The 23,649-nt window shown below is 32.1% G+C and overlaps 2 protein-coding genes across 2 annotated transcripts in view; both read left to right on the top strand.

Annotated features, from left to right (window-relative positions):
• ChAT (Choline acetyltransferase) overlaps nucleotides 1-23,649 on the top strand; it is a 73,455-nt gene that overhangs the window by 43,249 nt on the left and 6,557 nt on the right. Inside the window, exons 3-6 of the mRNA XM_073093740.1 lie at nucleotides 9,831-9,910; nucleotides 10,460-10,651; nucleotides 22,759-22,931; nucleotides 23,239-23,425. Coding sequence (XP_072949841.1) covers nucleotides 9,831-9,910; nucleotides 10,460-10,651; nucleotides 22,759-22,931; nucleotides 23,239-23,425 — 632 coding nt within the window. The remainder of the gene's footprint in view (nucleotides 1-9,830; nucleotides 9,911-10,459; nucleotides 10,652-22,758; nucleotides 22,932-23,238; nucleotides 23,426-23,649) is intronic.
• On the top strand, nucleotides 21,251-22,406 carry LOC140757820 (uncharacterized). Its single transcript, XM_073093690.1, has one exon. It carries the CDS (start codon nucleotides 21,251-21,253, stop codon nucleotides 22,370-22,372), a length of 1,122 nt encoding a protein of 373 aa, XP_072949791.1. The 3' UTR covers nucleotides 22,373-22,406.

Raw genomic sequence — 23,649 nt, 5'->3', positions numbered from 1 at the left:
TTAAAATAATACAGTAAAAAAATAAGAAGCTTACCTTACGAACAAAGGGTTTGTGAAAGTTTCCTTAGTTTCAGCAGTCTCGCTATTCAGTATGCAGCGTGGCTGCGGCCTTAGTTTTCTATTCACGACGTGGAAACTTTTACATCCACATAATTTTATTTTGCCTTCTTTAATATTTCACGTCGAGTTACAGGAGTGCTCAGCTCCGAATTTATACGTTTCGAAGTAGAACTGTATTAGATTTGCATATATTCTGAAGATATTATTGGTACACTTTAGCAGGTATTAGGAAATTTACTGTAGAAGCCGCCTGACTTATATATAAGTGACTATCTTAGTCTTCAAGAGTGCTAACGCTTTTGCGACGGTTAAGAGAAGAGTTTCCTGCTCTATATGGACTGGGTTCCAGGTACTTTGATAAGTACAATAGGCTCAGATATTATATGAAGTCGCTCAGTTAGGGCCTTTGTCCCATACTTAATTAACACAATAATTATAAATTTAATGCTGTATTTGGTAGTAAAGGGCACAGAATAACTCTATGGCCCTTTAAGCGAACATTCATGATGATACATTATGTCAGTTAGGACCTATGTTACTTAATAAGGATATATCACTGAGGACCTACTCAACTTAATTTAACACTATAATTCAACAAGACAAATTCTATGACATGCGACATAAATTTTAATGATAATTTAAAATACGTTAACATTACAGTATGTCAGTCAGGACCTACGCACTTCAAGGATTAACCCGCTTCTCCCATCACCTTGCGCTTGCAGACAGACTGCATCATACATCACGCAAGGGTTGCGTAATTAAATTGCGGGCCACGGGATGGACTAACGTTTTTATTCACCCCCTCAAAGGGTGGCGTCAGTATTATGACATATAGTGTTGTGTGACACGAATGTGTTCTTTGCGAAACAGAATGTTGTTTCGCAAAACAGAAAAGTTTTTCTTTACTATGTATTTTAAATGTTCGTTTACTTGTATTTGTAAACAAGGTCTTATAAGCTGAAACTTTGTTTATCATACTATGATTTTAACTAAATATATCACAATATAGACAGGGTTTAAGATGTATGTTGAATGAAAACTATTATAATATTGAGATTATGAATAAATTATATTTCAAAATGACTGTTTGTCACACTTAGATATCCAAACAGTTTGATGAATGCGTTTTTAAGTACTTAACACTTAGAAATTAAATTACATGGTTTTAGCGACAGAAGTTCTAGTCCATTAATTTTTACTTTAATTTCATTAAAGTATGAAATGGACATGCAGTCCCCCTGATAGTAAATGATTATTGCCGCCTATGGATACTTATAACTTCCGGTAGAATAAGGATTCTACTTGAGCCGAACACAGTTGCATCGTCACTCCTGAGGACTGAGATCACCTCTTAATACAGCAGTAGCATGCAGGTCACCTGATACAAAATAGGCACTACAATCTATCTATTGGCTACCTTTCCTATACTAATAAACTCAGGCTAAAATAAACTGGCTGTGTGGAACAGAAATTTAGAATTACATCCCCGTGGGAAAGGCCACATGTTCGAAGAGGGTGGGGGCGCTCAGAGGGTTCGTTTTATTAATACAAGTTCTGGGGGTGATATTATTAGAATTACACCATGTCATGTTTATACAGCCCACGTCGGGGTACGGGCTTAACTTTGTTTTTCGTGATCTTGTTATTGTAGTAAACAGAAAACTATACTGAGGAATTTCAGTTTATTGTTCGTGGAATTTGAAATATCAGGAAAACCGATGAGTAGTAAAAATTTGTTTGTTATCAACGGGAGAAGTGTTAGAAAATGATGGGAATGATTTTGTTGGTTACATTGAAGATTTCTATAAGTAATAAATAACAGTTTTCCTCAGGAATTAAAATTTTGATTACTTTTCGGTTTTTTAAAACCAACTTGAAGTTGGTATTTATGTTTCAATACTAAAACAATTAATACAATGTACAAGTTACAAAATTTTGACGAATAGTAGAAAAGTTACGTTAGTTGTGGCTTCGCCTGTAAAAAGTTGCTTGTACACTTTGTGTTTGGCAATAACTAAAAGGAATACTTTTGTATTAAAGCTGTCAGCAGCAAAGCCTTTTGTATTGTATGGTAACGTGAAAAGGTAAAGACTGCCTCAATATTTCCGGGAACATTTGTATCACTTTGAGTACAAATGGATGTTTCAAATACATTTCCGCTTCGACATATAAAGATTATTTTCGTTATGATTTACTTGAGTGTTTCTATTGTATCTATATTTGTACATTAAGGAATATTTAATATTATCATTTATTTATGTGCTTGCCAGATTACAATTTGTTATTTTGATCCATCGAATGGTTTTCCTGTGTTTTGTGTTTCATGGGGATTATATTTAATATAATTTATATATATACTAACATACATGCAAGTAAACAATACTGAATTTCCTAGTGCCAGCTTTGAATATGACATGTTATATCTTTATTTATCGGTAGGTACGAGTACTAATTTATTACTGTGAAAAGGAAATAAGTTTCTTAGCTCCCGTAGCTCTCTTTCACGACAGAAAAAAACAACTTTATAATTACCAGAATTAAGACTTTGTAAATGCCAAAATTATCTCCCCTTCGTACGTAGGTATAATCATGCCAGATACGTAATTAATTCAACTTTTAACGAACTCCAATTAGGCATGATTTTTAAATGTTGAATTATGAATACTTCAGTATCTGTGCCTACTCAAGCGTCCAATTAATTCGAAATGTATGCTCTTCTGTAAATGTTGGTTCGCAAACGCCGATTTAGCTGAAAATGTAATTTGTGCGCTTCAACTGAGTCGTTGGCGAAATAAAAGGAAATTCAATTTGTCTACGTTCGCCGCTGCGCCAAACTGAATTCTGCACTCAATTCACCTCTTGTTACATTTTTGGACCATTCGAGTTGGAACTTACTTTTATTTATGTGCTATGTAGGTAACAAACGGGACAATGAACTCCAATTTTTAAAAAGTGATGGTTTGTAGGTGGCGAAATCGGTCTTACTGTCAAATTGTTATTAATCTACAAAATTATAGGATTTGATTCAGGATTTTTCCAAAATTAAAATTGCTTATTACTTCCGAGTATTTTAACGAAGAATGACGCTAACGCGTTGTGAGGCAACCTATAATTTTTATCTATATTCAAATCTGTTTTATCACATTTTCTATTAATATTGAATTTATTGTCACGATTTTTTCATGTCATATATTTTACTTCAAATAAAGGCAAGGCATAGCCGTGGTTTTTGATATTTTTTCAGTAGTAGCTTTATTTGCTTCTCTATAGGTACGTATTATTTTGCTTTTCACTACACTAATTAAATTTTGAATTAATATTGAGAGTGATATTTTATCACAAAACACCGAATCATTCCTAGATTAAGATCGAAGAGTCCCTATTAGGTTCTGTGAAGCAAATAGTGATGAATGTGACAGTAAATTACTCGCTGTCCGTTTCGACGGTGAGCGATCGATCTCAATTCTGAAACATTGTTCGCTGTAGGTATATGGTGTAATATGGATTGCAATACAGAATAGTCGCTTTTGTTTTATCTTGCGTAGGTATAGTATGAAGAGAATGCAAAAATGTTCGTGTAAAGTTAGTTAGCCATTTTTAACGGTGCAGGAGAACAATAATATGGTTAAGAAACCTTAATTCTTTAATTTTATGAGAGAGTAAAGTCTAGTTCTTTAAAAGTTTGTCAGAAAATGATAGCAAATGCGTTTCTTCCATTGAGGACTACAAAAAAATGTTTTTTAACACGCTTTTATTATTTTAAAGTCAATTTTACCAATAGTATTTTTAAAAATCGTTAAATTTTGGTAACTCGCCTTATTTTTGCCTTAATTTAAAAAAATGCCTTAAAATAAGTAACAATTAAGTATTCAAGGTTTGCTGTCAGCTGACACCCAAACCTTATTAACCCTTATTACCGTGGCGACATTTTCCCTTATCCTCTACAACCTATAAAGGGCCTTTTAAAACTGTTTAATAAAAGTTATTAATGAGATTTCTTATATATAGAGGTCACTGTGGACTATTGACCTCGGGGTAAGGGTCAGGTAGGCAATCATTTCTTTAATGTACCTAGTTGTAAATGGATAATCCCAAACTGGTTGAAAAGGTCGTTGTGGAAATTAATTTTGGTATATTTCTAATAAAATATCAAGGAATGTAAAATAATATTTTATTCGATTATATCCATGTTTTAATAGTGACAGTCAACAACTCGGTTGCCTGGAGACTTGATATCCAACAGTATATATAAAAAAATATTATGAAACCCTGTACGTGTAATTTGGTACGTTTCGTTTTGGCTAACTAAATAGTAAGAAATACTGATGGCCAATTTTTCAAAAGCTAAGCTTTTTTTTTTTGGAAACTCAAAATGATACGAGTACATACCTAACATAATTTCATGAATTCGTTGTATTTGATTTTTTTCATAATATGGGAGTAGTAGACGAGTATGCAGCCCATCTGATGGTAAGTGGCCACTAGGATAGTAGATAGATACTAGGTAGGATTACATATTTCTACCTGAGGTCGGCCACTAATGCGCCGCTACCCCTGAGGACTAAACGGGAACGCCTCGGAGAAGTATAACTTCCTTACCTCAAACCTTCTTCAAACCAGAACAGCAAACACTTAACGCCGCTTTTATGAGGCAGAAATAGATGTGGCGGTGGTGCCGCCGGAGTAGAACCACATAGGGTTCTTCAAAATTCATATTTAGTACCAATTAAATAAAATTTAAAGTATCTGGGCATGTACTTGTAATATTTGCAGATTTTTATAATCTTTGTAGAAATTGCGCTGTAGTTTTGTAAGTAGGTCAGTGACTGTAATCCATTTGATTTCTTCAAGCACATAACAATTAAATAGATTATGCCTTCTACAAATATTACTTTGGTTTGGATTAGGTTTTTGGTTAATGCACTACTGTAATCAGGTTTAAATGGTGTGGTAAGAAAGACATACTTATCGGAGACATTCCAATTTAGTCTTCAGGGGTTGAATCGTTGAGGGCTTCAGTGATCTTGAGGTTGATGCCTATGGACGGCAGGGGCCACTTAACTTGAGGTAGAAATACATGGTCGTTTGTTTCAATATTATTTAAAAAAACTTATAAAGCTAATTCAAAATATTCTTGTATGGAGACCGAAGTTTACAGTTACACATAACTTGGCCTCTGTAGCTACAAATATATTAAAAGGCACAGAGCCTTTATCAGTAAAAAAACCATAGTGACCTCGTTCTACCCACTCTATGATTTATGGAAGCGCCGTCATATTTGTGATATGAGTATTTATTTAGGTATGAGTAAATATTTAGGTTTAACAAGCATATGGAAATGTGAAATTGCTAATTTCTAGAAACAACTTTCAGACTGAAATACCGTGTCTAGAAATGTAACGCCGGGTAATTGGCTAACTTTTCGACTAACTGGCAAACGGTAACATTTTCAATTGAGTTTATGAACAAAATTTTAGGTTATCTGAAAAATTGGTTATATTTCCTGCCTACAGTGTTTGCTATCCAAAACAGTATTTTATTAATAATGGCTATACGAGGAATATATATTATCACAAGACAAGTATTTTTACGAATGACGTAGGTAATGCAAAGTTCCCTACATGTATTTTTCCAACTTAGTCCTCATAGGTAGCAAAGTAGAGTATAAACCCAGGTTATTCATGTACTATTGTCTGATTACTGATTACAAAGAATTCTATCAAATATGAATTATTTACAATAGCAATAACCACTTTAGGCAGGTAACACATGTATTAGCTCCCTTAGATATCTATAATGTGTCTACATCAGGTGGACTATTTAAATAAAAAAACAGAAATGTGACGCATTTCTGTTTATTAATTGACAGGTGCGATATTTCAAACTATTTCAAAGTTCCAAATATTTTTCCTTATACTAATATTAGGTACCTAAATAGTTCATGTTAACGAAAAGAAATCCTTTGTAAATTATTTTCTATCTAGGGTCAAACTCAACAGCGCTTCAATTTATACTCCCTTTGTGCGGAGGCCCTCGCAGGCTTTGAGGGTCTTCGACTGGTTCACTAATAACGCTCGGTTTACAAACTACCCTAGAAAACTTGGATAAATAGATATTTAAGCAGTTGGAAAATTCAATACGATCTAAGAATACTTATTTAGTATTTCTAGTAATTGCTCTGGGATTGAAAATCTATTTTCGTATCAGAATCTATAAATAGTACTTACTAAGAGCTAATTTAACTACGAAGTTATGTTTAGGTACTTATAAAACTATTGTATTGAATGTGGCTTGGTATATTCCATTAATAAAAAAATAATTCCATGAAACATAAGCACTATCAAACAGTGATACTAAATTAAGAGTCTAATGTTTCGTTACCTAACCGAATATAAGTGCCGATAAAATAATGTATTACGAAATTGACTTGCAATCTTAATACTAAGATTATTTCCTCCAATTAATTTAAAAATATAATATAAAGCCTAGCAATAATATTTTAGTCAATTGCGATATCATTTATGAAATTAATTATTTTTCCGGGAAATCATATTTTTTATCCGAATTTGAAACGTGGTTAAGCATGTGTAATATGAGTGAGTTATTTTTTTAATAGTGAAGTAAATTTTCAAAACAAATTGTAAAATAAGTACTATGTTGTATATCTCCGGAGAGTTTTTTTTTTTTATAATATAAGAGTAGCAGACGAGCATGCAGTCCACCTGATGATAAGTGGCTACTGCCGCCCATGGACATCTGTAATCAACCCCAGATAGGATTAGATATTCCTACCTGAGGTCGGCCACAGATGCGCTGCTACCCCTGAGGGCTAAGCTGGAACGCCTCGGAAAAGTCTGTCTCCCTTACCACACCCTTCAAACCGGAACACAGCAGCGCTTAACCCTGCTGTTATTAGGTAGAAATAGGTGTGGCGGTGGTGCCGCCGGAGTCGAACCACAAAGGGTTCTACCACCTTCAAAACAAGAGTTACAAACAGCATGAAATACCACACGATTTATCGACAGTAACAGTATACCAGGTGTCTCAAGTGCCAGACGAATTAGATCCCACGATATATCTCGAGCCATCTCGAGATGGGAGCGCTATTCCCTACAGGATATTGCCACTTCGGCTTAACACGTTCCTGTAACTCCGATCTCGACGTATGTGTGTATATATGTATGTATGTATGGTTTCACGGAAGATTGGTTTCAGGAGATAATCTCAATAGTGATGTCCAGTTGATTGTGAATCTAAATATAGAAGTCGCTTTCTTCTATGTGAATTAGTACATTATCTTTTAAATATTTTTTTAGAAGATAGAGAAAACGAGCAACCGAGCACGCGAACTATTTGGTAAGTGGTGATTCCGGGGACATCTCTTACCAATCCCATGGAATATTAGTTCTGAAGTTCATCAGAAGCTGATCGCAGATGCATTACCGCTCTTGACGACCAACATCGACTCATATTGCTATGTAGGCTCTACTCTCTTCAATCGAAACTCAGAACTGTTTTAAGATAAAAATAGGTGTGGCGGTAGTATCTCCCTGGTCTATTCATACTGGTCCTAAGTTGGATTTATAGATAACTAGCTGACCCGGTAAACTTTGTGCCGCCTAAAAATCTATTTATCAAATATATTTTATATAAAATATATTACTCGTGGATAATGTAGCTTTCGAATGGTGAAAGAATTTTTAAAATCGGTCCAGTAGTTTTTGAGCCTATTAATTACAATCAAACAAACAAACAAAGTTTTCCTCTTTATAATATTAGTATAGATATTTAACATAATAACAATTTTAATATAATTATGTAATGTAACGTATGTATAATGTATCTACGTACTTGCTACATCTACACATAAAAACAAATATTTAGACCCAAAGGACATTGTACCCATTAAACTATTTAATACCAAAATTGTACCTTATTTTTGCAAATAAATATTATTCTATTCTATTCAAACATACTTTTATATAAGTACTCGTATATCATTTTATATATGTATAGCAGGCTAAAAGGTCACGCGTAACGTTCCGAAATTTTCCCTAAACAGTAATTTATGTAGACAGGATGTCATGCCGAAAATATATTCCCATTTTTAAGCACATAGGATATTGGCACTACATTCTAATGTTTGCCGGCCCGAGCGGGTGTTTGCTCAGGGAAATTGAGAATTATCGGCTCTCGGCTCGGTCGTGTTTACGAACCGACGCCCGGACTAGGATCCAATCGGAAAACTCGAAAAAAGGATAATATATTTACGGGAACATGCATAATATATAAAACGTACATACGTTTATAAATATTTATACATGGAGATAGTCTTTGGGATAACTGTTCAGGCCTACGCAGTTTGTGCCATTATACTAGGTATTAACTATTTGTAGGTAAAAGATACGAACTTAAAAACTATTCGGTTTTCTTCTAGATATCACATAAAATTATTAGCTAATAATTCAGTAATATTTGTGTCATACCTTGTTTTAACAGGGTTGAAAATATTCTCTCTAAATTGTAAAGCTGTGTGACGCTTAGGAATCCGTAATTCGCCAGCTAAATAGACTATAGCCCAGCAGTAAGTTTGAAGGTTGTAGAACCCTTGTGTGAGAACCACTCGACTCCGACGGCACCACCGCCACACCTATTTTTGCCTTATAACAGCAGTGTTAAGCGCTGCTGCGTTCTGGTTTGAAGTGTGTGGTAAGGGACACATACTTTTTCGACGCGTTCCAGCTTAGTCCTCAGGAGTAGCGGCGTATCTGTGGCCGACCTCCGGTACGAATATCTAATTCTATCCGGAGTCGATTACAGATGTCCATGGGCTGCAGTAGCCACTTACCATCAGGTGGACTGCATGCTCGCCTGCTACTCCATATTAAAAAAAGTAAGACAGTAATGAGTTGATAATGATACAATTACAATTGTCCTTTTTTATCCATACTTAAAAATATTGACAATAACTGAGTAGGTGTATCCATGTTATATCCGTCACTCTTTGTACTCAATCATATTTTTGTCGCTAAGTGATGGATCGTGTTCTCATTTTCTTCAGTAAAATAAAAAATGCAAAGCCAAACTTTTCCGAACTTCTAACAACTAGGAACACACGCGATCGTTCAACAAAAGGTCTAACTACTATTTTCTTTCCAAAGCCACACAATTTATTATTATCTTGTAAGCTGTTTTATGCTATCGATAAACGTTAAGCTTAATGTTTATTTAAGAACATTGGGAAATATCGCCCCTAAGAGAATTGGTTCGACTTATGTCTTTTTACTTACTTAGCTTTTTATGGGAGTCATCGAAAATAAATGTAAGGAGTAAATTCAACTTATTCGAAATTCCTATTTTGACATTTGAATTGATTTTGAAAACTTATCAAATACAGTTTTATATGCAAATTCAATGCAATAATAAAATTAAAACTTTGAATGCGTTATGCATATGCAGTAGAAGTTTATCTTAGTCTTCGCCTCCGGAAGAATATAAAACTGATTTTATTATCATAATCAAATAATGATTAATTGAAGTGAAAAGAAATGAAAATAGTATATCTCTCTCATAAATAAGGCTAGGATAAAGTGTATGGTTACAACAAATTGTTTTAAATGAAATAATATTGTACTTAAATAAATAGAGGAAATATTTGAGACATTAACCATTTGATGAAGATCATTTGATTAAGATCATTTGATTAGCTCATTTGAGTTACCATTGTTTTGTAGATTATTAATTAAGAAATGTTTGTCTTGTTCCAGGATGGGGCGAGTCATTGCTGTCGCTGCCCAAGAAGTGGCTCAGCACCCAGGTGTACGGCACGGAAGACGAGGACTTCCAGGTGAGATACTGTGAATTTCAGTTCTCTGATCTTGTTTTACAATACGATTTTTAAGATGATTAAGGAGACGTGCTACATGATGGAAAGTAGTATTCGCTGGCTATATACATTTTTAATACCAAAGGAGTTTGGATTGATTAATACAAATAAAAATAAGAGAAGTATTAATTACTGCCGGGAAATAATTGCCATTTTCTATGTACATACAACTATGCATACGAGTTATGTAACTACACCTATTTTTATCTCCTTGAGCGCAGCGGCCAATCTTGAAATGCCAGAAAATTTTGGGGGCCCTCAAGTTAAAGTACAGTAAGATGTACACGAGGAATGAAAAAGGTTTATAGCTTGAAACATTTGCAAAAAAATGTAATTACTTTGTACAGTGGTTTATGTAACAACATCGGTGAAATTAATAATTAATAATATTAATGAAAACTTTGCAAATGTAGAAATATTTCTAACATCCATCAATAAAGCGCAATGTAACATACAAATACGAGTATTATAATGATATGAATTATTTACAATATTTTTTCTTTTTGAAAGGATGTCCAGCTTCCGAAGCTTCCGGTGCCAGACCTCCAGGCCACCATGGACTCATATCTGGACTTCGCGTCAGTGATCGTGAACCAACAGCAGCTGGAGAACACCCAAGGGTTGGTGAAGACCTTCATGGAAGACCTGGGCCCGAAGTTGCAAAACTTGCTGCTGGATAGACAGAAGGAGACGAACAACTGGGTGAGATAACAATAGAATTACAGTATAAACATTTTATACCTTCACATAAAACATATATGCCTTTCCAGGCAATATGCAATAAAGGATATATAAACCACAATTAAATAGGTATAAGGATGGAAATTGGAACCACTTTGTATAGTAGCCTTAATGGCCGTAGTAAAACTAGTTATATAAATACTCATTTTTTTAAGTTATTGGGATTTAAAAATGGAACTGAAAAGCCATTATTTTATGACTTAGCGTTAAACTTTGCGAATATAATAAGTTTACAAGGTTACATTAAGCGCGTGGATATGTAATGTTTATATGTAAAATTATATATGTACTTCCTAACAAGAACCATAACAAAAATAACCAAGTTTTCAGTTAATGCAAATTACCTTCACACACAAGTATATCCATATTTTATAAAACTTCGTTATCTTTGGATGAGTTTACGAACATTATAACTGGGGCGTAAAGTGTCATCGGCGTAAAATTTGAATGCAAAGCACTCGTCCCTCCTCCCTTATCAGTAGCTGCGGCAACGTTTCCCTTCAGAAACTCATAATTCTAAACAATAGCATTACGTGAGCCGCATTGTTCCGGCCATTTCGTCTACGGTACCAAAATAGTCAACATGAGGAGAAAAAATAAACGACAAGTATACTGAAAATGAGCTCAAAAAACTGGATTTATGTGGCTCTCTTCTTCACATGTACAGTTATTCAAAATCATGCTTTAGTAGGAATCTCAAAAGCAAATTATAATAATGGTGAAGTGTTGGTTAAAATATTGAAACTGTTCAATGAAGCAAGCAGTGATGAACGTTTATTTAATGTGACATTAAAACTATTAAAAAGCCTGTGTGTCTGTATGCGTGAATCGATAAAATCAAAGGAAAAATCTTTTTATGGTAAAGCTAATTTGTTAATTGAAAATTATAATGAAAGAATTGGTGTTTTTGAGGATCTATATAATAGAACATGTCTTAATTTGATAAATGAGAAACCCAATGAATTAATTGATTTGCATAATATTAAGGAAAGAAATATTTATTCTACAAACAATCTGATAAACGACAAGATTTTGCATAAAAAACGACACAATGCTTCCAAAAATTTTAAAGCAATCGACGAAAAAATTAAGAATAATCTTCGTATTTTATATAAAGTATTGATAGGAACTAAAATCCATCATAAATATAGAATACGAAAATACAGTATATTAAGGAAATCTCAAATAAATAATGTTTCGGAACAAAACTCTATAGTTATCATTACATTATATCCTGAGACAAATAAAAATATGGGTTGGTCCTTGAATGATTCGAACTACATAAATGAAAATGAAATTAAAAATATACTGTTTACGAATTCTCCAATAGATATTGATGTAATTGATATGAATTTTGAAAAGCTGAGTGACGAATTTACAAAAACAGAGTCAGTTCCGAATTGTGTTTTACATTCAATGTATGTATTTTTGGCTGATAGATTGAAGAAAAATAAAATAAAATCTTTTAAGCTATTGCGTAAAAATAAAACAATCAAGATATACATTAATTTTCTTATTGAAAACAATCATGAAGATTATACAATAATATGCTGCAAAAATTTTAATATCGATATTTGTAAATTAATTTATGACGGAGAATTCAAAAGCAATTTGACAAATGAAATTGAACATAATAACAATCCCATTGAAAAAACAAATAATGAACTTGATTATAAGAGGACGATTTTGAAAATAAGAAATCTATTTAAAATATATGATGAACAAATAAATGAAAACAGTACAACTACGCCTTATGACGAAATTATTGGTGAAGAAAACTCAGTGTCTGCATGTTGTACTAATTTAGATTTAAGTTTCAAAAGTATTATTGAAGGAAACAATTTGGAGGATAAAATAAATGTTTCACCTGGTTATGGAAATACCGTACCAGTGATGGCAGGAAAGGAATATATGGACTTCGAGAATAGCAGGTATAATAATACGTTATGGGGCAGTGTTTCATTACCTTGGGACGATTTTCTATATACTACTAAAACACATTCACTTGCCCTTCAAAACAAAACTAAAGAAAAAGCTAACATACCTAATACAAAGACGTTTTTTGGAAGAAATAATATAGATAATGAACTTGAAAATAACGTTTTTACTCATTCTAATGTACTATCGGAGAATAACATAAATAATCATTTTAATTTATTAACTACAACGCCAAAATACGACGAACGAATACTAATGACGTATGATTATAATATTTCCACATCACCTGTCCATGATGACTTACTCAGCTTAACACCAGGTTTTGAAAATAAGACTGAAAATTACAGCAAAAATTTATATGAGAATTCAACTCTAAACACAAGGTTAGATAGAGTAGCTAAAAGGACAAGCACTGCTAAGGAAGATACAATTAATACCACCATTTCCTCATCTTTTACCCATGATGACTTACACAGCTTGCAACCATTTGAAAAGAAGACTGAAAATTACAGTAAAAATGTATACGAAAATTTAGTGTTTAACACAACGTTAGATAATGTAACTAAAAGGACAACTACTTCTAAAGAAAATACAAATATTACAACTTACATGGACCGTGACCTTGAAATGTCTAAAAAGTTGTTAGAAAATGAAACAAACACAAGTATATTTAAAATCAATAATACAAATATAACACCGAATTTAATTTTAAATGAACACGAGAAAGAAAATGCAATAGATTTTGCCCTAAAAATGAAAAACAAATCTACATACGGCAACGACAAGGTCACTGCAGTTTCTAGTTCACCAACTCGAAATAACGATTTTTTTAAAGTATTAAATAAGGGAGAAACTACCAGTAGTACATTGTACCCAATCAAGTTTGATTCAGAGATGCCCCAAACAAGTTTTGACTATTATAGTAATAATAACCGACAAAAAGCTACAAAATATATGGAAACCTCCACGAAATACGACAGAGAAGCACAAAATGGATTGAAACCTGTATTTCATGTAGGGAGTGTAATTACAGGTATATTTAACATTAACAATAGTTCCACTATTGATAACGTTACATTTCCACGTTTGCAAGAAAAAGATATCTCGCCGACAAAGAACAACAGTACGAATTTAAGTCAAGTTCATCCCTCTCCATTTTTCTATACAGAAAATGTAGAAGAATGGAATGGAGAGAAATCAACGACACCAATAGTTTATAGAAACACAATTCCAGGAATTAATAGTAGTGGACAAAATCTTCCGATTTTAGTTGAACCTTTTGGTAAATCGAAGAAAAATATATTACGTACCCATGCTCGGTACAAACCTGCACTTGCAGTAAAATATACAATACCAGATTACTTAAGAACTACAGGATTCGTACAGAAAAGAAATAGCACTAAATTTTCAAAATTAAATGGTAATTTAACCTTTCAAAATAGCATTATTAATACCACTTCAGAAATTCCATTTTATAATGACATGTTTTATGGTTCAAATTATGCAGATTTGAACAGTAAACTTAAGAATTTTAGTGATTCCCATATGAATAAATTACCAACTCTTTATAATATTTCTAAAATGTTATCTTCTGAATATACAACAAAGAATGAAATTGTGACCAAACCAGTATCTCAAACAAAAATGGAATTAATTGACAAATTAAATACAACGACAAACCCTTTTACAAGTATGATTCCATTTATAAAACAGATGAAATCTAAGACTATAAGTGAAACTTTGAAAATTAATCCTCACTTCACTGCTTTGATTGATGATGTAATTAGCATTACAGATGATAATGAATTATTTAATGTTTTGAATACTGATAATGCTACAACTCATTTGTATCTATCAAATACTGACTCGGAAATGGCGACCATTAGTACACCTAAAGCATTACATATTTATACTACGTTCGATGATTTGAACGAATTCAAATTGAACGAAATTCAACATTTGAACAATGCTATTATTGAAAATCCAGTTACAGCTACAGCGACAACTCGTTCCAAATCCACATCTCAAAAAGATAAGACAAGACGACATATATTTCCTACAACTATTTGCACTGATACGGTTACATCATCGTCAGATAAAACTCAATTTACAAAGGATGAAAAACGAGAAACAATAATTACAAAATTTACAAATGGAATACATTTCACAAAATTTCCAAAGATTTTTAAAAATAAAATTAGCAACGTTGACTTTAACTACACAAAACAAATTAATGAAATAGGAACAACGGTGAACGTGGAACACGTCGTTGTCAAATCAGATAGAGAATTAAAAAGTACAGCCAAAGATAAGGAGCATAATGTTCATATTATAAGGAAAAATATTCATAAAGACAAAAATTATAATATAAAATATATGGATGAGAGACATGTCAGAGATACATTTTTGGAAAAACACAGTACAATTTCTTATCTCTTGAGAGATGACATAGTATTAAATGGCACATCTTCATTTATAGATATTTGGAGAAACACAACTACAAAAAGTTATAATGCTTCAACTTTAAACTTTACTACATTTCAAAAAGCTCAAAATTATGACTTTAATTCCCTAAATTTTACAAGTACATATTTAACAACTCCTTTAATCGAGAGGTTGTTTGATTCTCATGGTATTATTAAACATACAGGAAAAAATATAGATAAAAATATATTAAGGCAAAGGACTCAAACTACGTTAACCGAAGATACAACTATGAAACTAAAAATGCTCAATAAAACTTTATTACTCAGTACAACTAAGGAAAAGGATGCCAGTACAAAAAATAATAAACATGAGTTAAGTAAAAACAAAACAAGTCTAGATGAGAACTCAACAATACTAACACCCTTCAGAAATTATTATAATTTTATTACATCCACAAATTTGAATGAGACGAAACAAAGTAATAATAGCAATACGGAAAGATCTTCGTCACGTCTATTGAAGTCTACAGATGGTTATACTGAAGAGTATTCTAAAACTTATTCTCCAATTGAATCTAATAATGCTACGTTTACTACACAAATGGCTCATGTAACACCAATTAATTATTTTACTACTACCACAAAATATATGGAAAATAATGAAAGACCTCAGAATGTAAAAGTAAAATTAATTGAACAAAATACTAATATAAATATTCTAACGCTGGCAAAGAAAATAGCAGAACCATCTCATATTGAAAGTTACCTGGCTAATAAAGATTTTATGACAGCTCGGGCCCATATCCAGCAACCCATTTATAATACTAAAAACACTTTAAAAATAGACCAGAAAATTGATTTCAAAGGTAATAACGGTACTGACACAAAATTATTTTTTACAACTACAACAACTAAACCAAGTACAAACACATATAAAGAGGCATCAAGTACAACACTATCAAGATTTACACAAAAACAAGGATTACGTATAAACAGTATACATTCAATGCAAACCCTGACAATGAAAGGATATACAACAAAACCTGTAAATATAACGTTTTTCACAAAATCATTTCAAGATGTATCAGGGACGAAAAAAACAGATAACCAGATTGAGTTGGATAAACTTGTATCTACCGTTTCGACATTCCCTGATACACAGGATAATAATATGAGTTATTTAAAAACTGCAACGACTACTCATAAATTCATTACAAAATCTCTCAATAATTTAGACTACATTGAGAGTTCAACGAATAATGCTAGATCAACCAAAACGAATACGTTAAAGAAATCGACTGAGACGGATCATTTTCATGAAAGTCAAATTAATTTGGATATAAATTCCTTAAAACCTTTAAGATTTAATATAACTATTCCAACAACTGTGAGCTATAAGGAAATATTAAAACAAACCCGTGTGAATACAAATAAACTTCAAAATTCTACAAAAACATCTGAAATTAATCAAATGTCTTCAGCGCTACCGAAGTTGAGTACCACTGAAAAACTATTTCATTGTGTGACGAGGAATAAATCTCGCAATAATTTGCTTCCTAATTTGACACAAGACAATCAAGAAAATAAGTACCAGAAATATGATAATCTAAAGATTGCTGAGCATTATACGACTTTGCCATACAATGTGACACGTAACAATAACGTGTATCAGAAAAAAGAAAGAAATTCTGATATTATTTATAAAATTAATGTAGCAATTAATGATTATACAAACGAAACATATAATGCAAACACTGTATTAATGGACACAAACAGTTTAACAACCATAGCAAAAAACCTTAGCAGTACTTTGAATTCATATCGAGGTCAACATTCAAGTGTGATTATTCCTAAAAGGGACACAACTGTTGCTGTGAAAAAAAGGATTAACATAACAACAACTACTTCTTCAGTGATTCCGGAATGGCTTAATGGCAAAAAGGCAATAAGTTCAGATACAGGCATAATTTCTCAAATAGATAAACCAATAATTCTGACTAATAAGGACAATCTTTCAGTAACAAATACTAACATTACAAAAGATAAAAATCAAAACAGTTTCCTTTCACCGCATATGAAAAAGCTCACTTCAAACGAGGAGACTGAAAATAATGTAGCATTAAATAATACACATGCACAAAAAACAGTAAGCCAAACAATTCGTTACAATAAGGATGTGAATACACATATTACAACTGCATTATATAATAAGAGTAGTTATAATACAATTAAATATAATTATTCTATATCTAAACCATCCTTAAACGATACTAATATAATTACAATCGGTGACTTCTATACAACTGTTGCAGATACCCTAAACGATAACAATAAAATAAATTATGATACTGATAAACCGGTACAGTTCACAAAAATGAAGAAAACGGTGCTCCTTAAATTTTCTACTTCGACTAAATCATATTATAATGTTAAAGAAGGGCTTAGTGATCAATCGGTTAAACCAAAGATAAATAACAGCCTAACCATTTCTCGTCACATAGAAAATGATAATAAAAATAAAACAGGTACTGAAAAAAATAATCAGAATTTATATTCTGATTATGTCCTGTCGAGTAAATCAACTTCTTCTGAAGTGAAAATGAAGCGTTCCATGAAAAACGTATCTGGACTAAATGATTCATTTCCTACTACAATGATGAAACACGTAAACAGTAGTTACGATCTTGAAAATAGTACGGTAGTGTTACAACCAAATCGTTTTACACAGAAAGGGCAAAGTAACTTAGAGCGTAAATATTTTAACTCAACTACCAATATTTTGATTCCACCTAGGGCAAAATTTAATGAAATTATAGTAAACCATTTCAAACATCCACCCGGTAAAATTAATAACCACACTAATCACAAAACTGAACGCGATACTAAGGTTTCAGTATCCGATTCAAACATAAACCAAAGAATATTTACAAATAACACAAACGTTCAAACAACAAATCAAAGTAATAACTCGTCAAAACATAAATACACAGATAGCGAGAATGTTACTCATCGCACTATCCAAAATGTAACACATTCAAAATTGAAAGTCATCGATAATAGCAATAATGATTTATTCTTAAATCAACGACGGTCTTCTTATCTGGCAAACGATATTAACACGAAAAATAACAACGTCTATTTCAAATCAAAATATTCAACAAACAGTGCAATAACTTTTAATAAAATAACATTTGAAAATGATAGTCACCATAAAACGGTTAACATACTAGATCAGCATGATAATTCCCATATTAGTACTACGTCTTTAAATAAATATCGGGCGAAATTAAATTCTACTAAGAAGTTGTCAAATAAAATTGATAGTATTAAATTTAGTAATAGTACAGTGGTACCACCACATCATATATCAACAACATTACTTAAGTCGATACCGCTGGAAGAAATTAAATTATTAGAAAGCAACAATGACACTGAAAAATATTTACCATCAAAAAGAGTTAAAGTTAATAATGACATGAGAGTTACTGAAGATGGAAAAAGATCGTTCACAAGTAGGTCAGATTTGTCTGAAATTGATCATCATACTACCAGACCATCAACCAACAATTCAAGAACATCTAATGAAGTGAAATTTGAAAACAATAGTCATTATAAAATGTTTACAAAAATAGATGGGCATGAAAATTCATATATTAACACTACACCTCTAAATATAAACCAAGCATCATTAAGCGTCCCAAATATATTATCAAATAATATAAATAGTATTCAATTAAATACTAGAAAAGTAGTACCACCACATCAAATAAAACTTAAATCAATGCCGATTGAAGAAAATAAATTATTAAAAAGCAATAATATCACTGAAAAATGTTCATCATTTAAAAAAGGTGAAATCGATGATGGTCTAATAATTGTTAATGATGGAAAAAGAATATTTCCAAAAAGGGCAGATTTATCTGAAATTGATAGTCAGCCCATCAGACTATCAACTAACAACCCATCAACAGGAAAGGAAATGAATTATAACGTTATTTCAACAGTTTTAAATTCTTCTACTCCCCCCACTACAGAAAACCTAGAAAATAACCCCCAAAAACTACAAAATACAATAGAACATTCACTGTTTAATACAATAAAGAAAACGACAAAGATCCATGTCACACAAAAAGATGGCACTTTTCTGTTTATATATCAAAACAGAACGGAAAACCCAATTACAGACAAAATCCCTACAATAGCATTACAAAACATATCATATAAAACAACAGATATTAAAACCAAAAGATCTACAGTTCAGTCAGCTGATTTATTAAAACAAAATGTCACAACTCATAGTCAGGCGGGCATTATTAACTTTTCTCAACCATTACATACAGATGCTACGTCATATATTCCAGATCTCAAATTACCTCATTCACCCATAATACTGAACTCTACTCTACCTTATAGTGAACTACCAATATCGTTAATTTCTGAACAAGATAAGTATAGCCCAACTTCAGTATCACATGATTTGGAAAAGAAAGGTCCTTGGGTAACTCGTGCAATGAAATATAATGTAAATACACAATCGTATAGAGGTACTGAATCAATAAACAACTTATCCGTAGCACAAAAAATAACGAATGTAACATTTTCCTCCAAAAATCCTAAATTACCTATGTTTTTGCCCATAACAGCACAACACTGGTTTAAATCAAATGTTCCACGTACAACTACTGACAAATCAATAACAGATATATTTGTCAGAGGAACTTACGATAAAATCTATATAACTGCAATGAGTAACGATGAGCTTACATCAAAAATACTTACGAAGAAAGTAAAAAATCCATTATTACCAGTATCTTTGGAGTGGAAGTCGAAAAGGGATCTTATATTATTTAATACGAACTCTAACAAGACGACACATGGCCTAGAAATTAAACAGAAATTTACGACTGATTCGATGGCACAGAATAACACTTTAGGGGACAAAAAGTTTCAACAGCACTCTCAAATAGAATCAATTAATCAAACCAGAACAGAAATTTCTAAATCCAATAAAGTAAAAAATACTATTACTAGTTTAATAAAAAATAAAAATGGTTTTACTAAATTTTTCACAAAGAATTCAAAAAGGTCAACTTATTTCAACAAACGTTATACAACAATTAGCCCCATATACAAGACAACAAAAATACATGCTAGGATAAATAAAAAATATACAGAAAGTGACCAATTGCATTTGTTACATACGATAACAACGACACAGAGTCTTCCAGCGCCTTTGCCTTCGGAGTTCTCACTCAAAAATTTAACTCTACAAAAAATCAGTCACAATTATTTGACTACTCCGAGTAAGAAAATTCAAAATAAAACAACACAAAGTATAGAGCCAATAAATGTAGTTTCTGTTCTTACCACATCAAAATTTCCTTTAATCACAGAAAAATATAACAATATTAAACATGTTCATAGGTCAACTAAAATTTTAATTAATAACAAAGGGGATGAATTAAATAACTCGATAAGGCATTATAATAAAAATGAAATCCAAAATCTAACCATAAATTTTAATCAACATAATTCTTCAAGTGTAAAGAGACAATTAAATTCCTGGATGACTACTAATTCAACCGACGTGGTTAATAAGAAATCGACTGCACATTTTAAAATATATGCGTACTCCGCTGAAACGAAAAACGAAGAATTAATAAAATATAACACAGATAAAACTAGGCGACGTATGTCGTCGCAAAGTCATGTCAAAGAGTTAATTCAAAATAAAATTAATAATAGGACGATTAGCCACGAATTTACAACATACAGACCATACACAAGAGACATTTTGAATCGTCGGAAATCTACAATAACCAACTTTAACAATAACAATTTCCAAATGAACCCTATGTATAGTTACAAAAATAAATTAGATAGAAAAAATATGGATAATGCCATAAATTTATTTACAAAAACTGAGAAATATAATTACTTTGCTCAACATTATACAACTGAGACCTATAATTTAAAACAAACTTTAGCGTCAAAACAACAAAAAACATATAAACACACAGAGAAAATCATAAATAATGATTTTAAGCTTACCTTGATTAAAGATACCAAAGCGAACATAATGACTAAAAATAAATCTTTGTTAATCACTAATTTCATACACGTAAATGACCAAAATAAGGATAAATTATCAAATTTCAATAAATTAAAAGTTAAAAAAGGTCAAACTTTTAGTGAAATGCCAAAGGAAACTCAACAAGTTACTCAAAAATTTACATTAACCACAGTTAAAAAAATTAAACCCATAAAGTACAATACTTATACGCCTACCAAAGATGACTTCGATATACCGATTAATCCATTTTCAAATACTTTAAAAACTAAAAAGAAGGCTTCTATAGTACAAAAACTTAACGTACATAAGAACTTGCAAAAGTACAAATCTATTAATTATCATCCAACTCATATTAACGTCACAAAAAATACAAAAACGACGCATAAATTGAGGACGAGCACACAAAGTATTCAGAGAAATAAACCTCAACACGAAATACATAGCAATATCAGAAAAGCCGATACTAATAGTGACACCTTATTGGACCCATTCGGAAAAACCAATTTGTATCCTATTAAGATGATACCGGCGCAAACACAAAGGAAAATAATGAAAAGAATACGAATAGGAAACAAGAATCAGGAAGCTATACATTCCCATAATTTCTACTCACAAAGACGATTTGCTAACCAAAAAAAACTCTATAAAGATATACCCGTACATCATCGTCAGACTCAGCAAAATAATTTTCATATAACACCAGAGCCAAAAAGACACTTGCTCAATCCTGAATCTGAAGAAAAGAAGCAAAATAAGCAAGGGAAAGAATATTTTAGACCAAAGCCTTTACTTTTAAGCCATGAAGATTTTTACAAAGAAGACTTTCAAGGTCATCATAAGCATGGGTTTACATGGCGAGATAAAGTTACTTTCGTAAGAGAAGCAATGATTCCTCCTGTAACTGAGAAAGTGGAAAAGGCTTCAGTTATAGAAAGACCGGAGTATTCACAGCCTTTGCCACCACTAAGTAAGCCGAAATTTTTGCGAGACAGAATAGATTCAATTAGAAACTATTTAAATATGGTAGATATGAAACCTACCCGGAAACCAGTAAAATATTTCATGAAATCGGCTTCCAGTAATTCTGAAGACCAATCTCAAGAATCTGCGAAATTCTATATAATGCGTGAGGGTTGGGCAAACCATCAAACCACAACAACAACGACAGTTTCAAAGCATAAGAGAAGATCAAGAAGAACTTTATTCTTTTTAAGTCCAACTGTACCATATAATAAATATTTTTAAGATTTTGTAATATATTGTAATTAAAACATTTGAAAAAGTCTGCATTTTGTTTCTTAATACCATTTGATTTTTTTTTAATTGCGGAATATGATACAATAATAAATAATACATAATATGTTATAATATACCTTACGATATAATCAATTCACTCAAATTGAGTCCTATAAACTCTCTTTGGATTTTCAGTAACCTCTTCACTTTATTTTCTGCGAGACAAAACAGCTTTTGAACATGTAGCAGGTTAAAAACACACATTTTATTTTAAATTAAATTCGTGAGCGATGAGCATAATCTACACCTAATTGATAGGCACCAACAAACTCCACTAAAATTGAGTTCAGGTAGACATTTAATATAATAAGACGTAATTCGCACGTTGCTCACAGGTGACGGAGTGGTGGCTGGACGATATGTACCTGAAGGTCCGGCTGCCGCTGCCCATCAACTCCAACCCCGGCATGGTGTTCCCCAAGCGCAGCTTCGCCAAGATGGACGAGGTTGCGGACCTGGGAGCGCTCTTCGTTGATGATCTACTGGATTACAAGGAAATGCTTGATAGGTATGATTTATTAGGTTTTAGGTTAAATGATTGTTTAAAGTTTTTGGTTTTGTACTGAATTGTACACTTACTACTCCCTTCAAACCAAACAATAGAGAAGCACTTAACATTTATGTTATTATTCTATGCGATGTGCAGACATAGCATAAGAAAATAATGTTTTACGCATGTTAGTAATATTTAGTCTTGAGAAATTTTTGTCTATATTTTTAGTCAATTAGGTCCTTGTAAAATTTGTAAGCATTTTTTTAAGATTTCCAACAGGCGTCAGTTATAATCAGTATGATACATAATGATGTTTCCCCAGGGGCGAGTTACCTCTCGAAAGAGCCACAAGTCGTGAAAAGGGTCAGCCGTTGTGCATGGAGCAGTTCTATCGTCTCCTGGGGGTATGCCGCATCCCTGAAGTGGGCAGAGACAGGCTGGAGTTACCGAAGATGCCTGGAGAATCTGGCGAATGCGAGGAGCTTATTGTTGTGGCTTGCAGGAATTATGTAAGTGTAAAGATTAGTAACACAATAAGTTCATTTTACTGTTTCAAATTTGCTAAATTATTTTTATAGTACTGGATAGATATATTAACTAGATTATAATGTAAATAATTACTTGAGATAGTTATTTCCTTCTATAGCACTAATGAATATAACAAAATAAATGTTATTTACTTCAATCATTTAATTTCCGAATTACCCTTAGTAAGTTCATAAATATATACAAA

This window comes from Epargyreus clarus, unplaced genomic scaffold, assembly GCF_041222505.1.
Source record: "Epargyreus clarus isolate Ecla_fem2 unplaced genomic scaffold, WU_Ecla_fem_2.2 ptg000005l, whole genome shotgun sequence".
Lineage (NCBI taxonomy): Eukaryota > Metazoa > Arthropoda > Insecta > Lepidoptera > Hesperiidae > Epargyreus > Epargyreus clarus.
The sequence above is the reverse complement of the archived record's forward strand: the minus strand, read 5'-3'. Positions and strand labels throughout refer to the sequence as shown.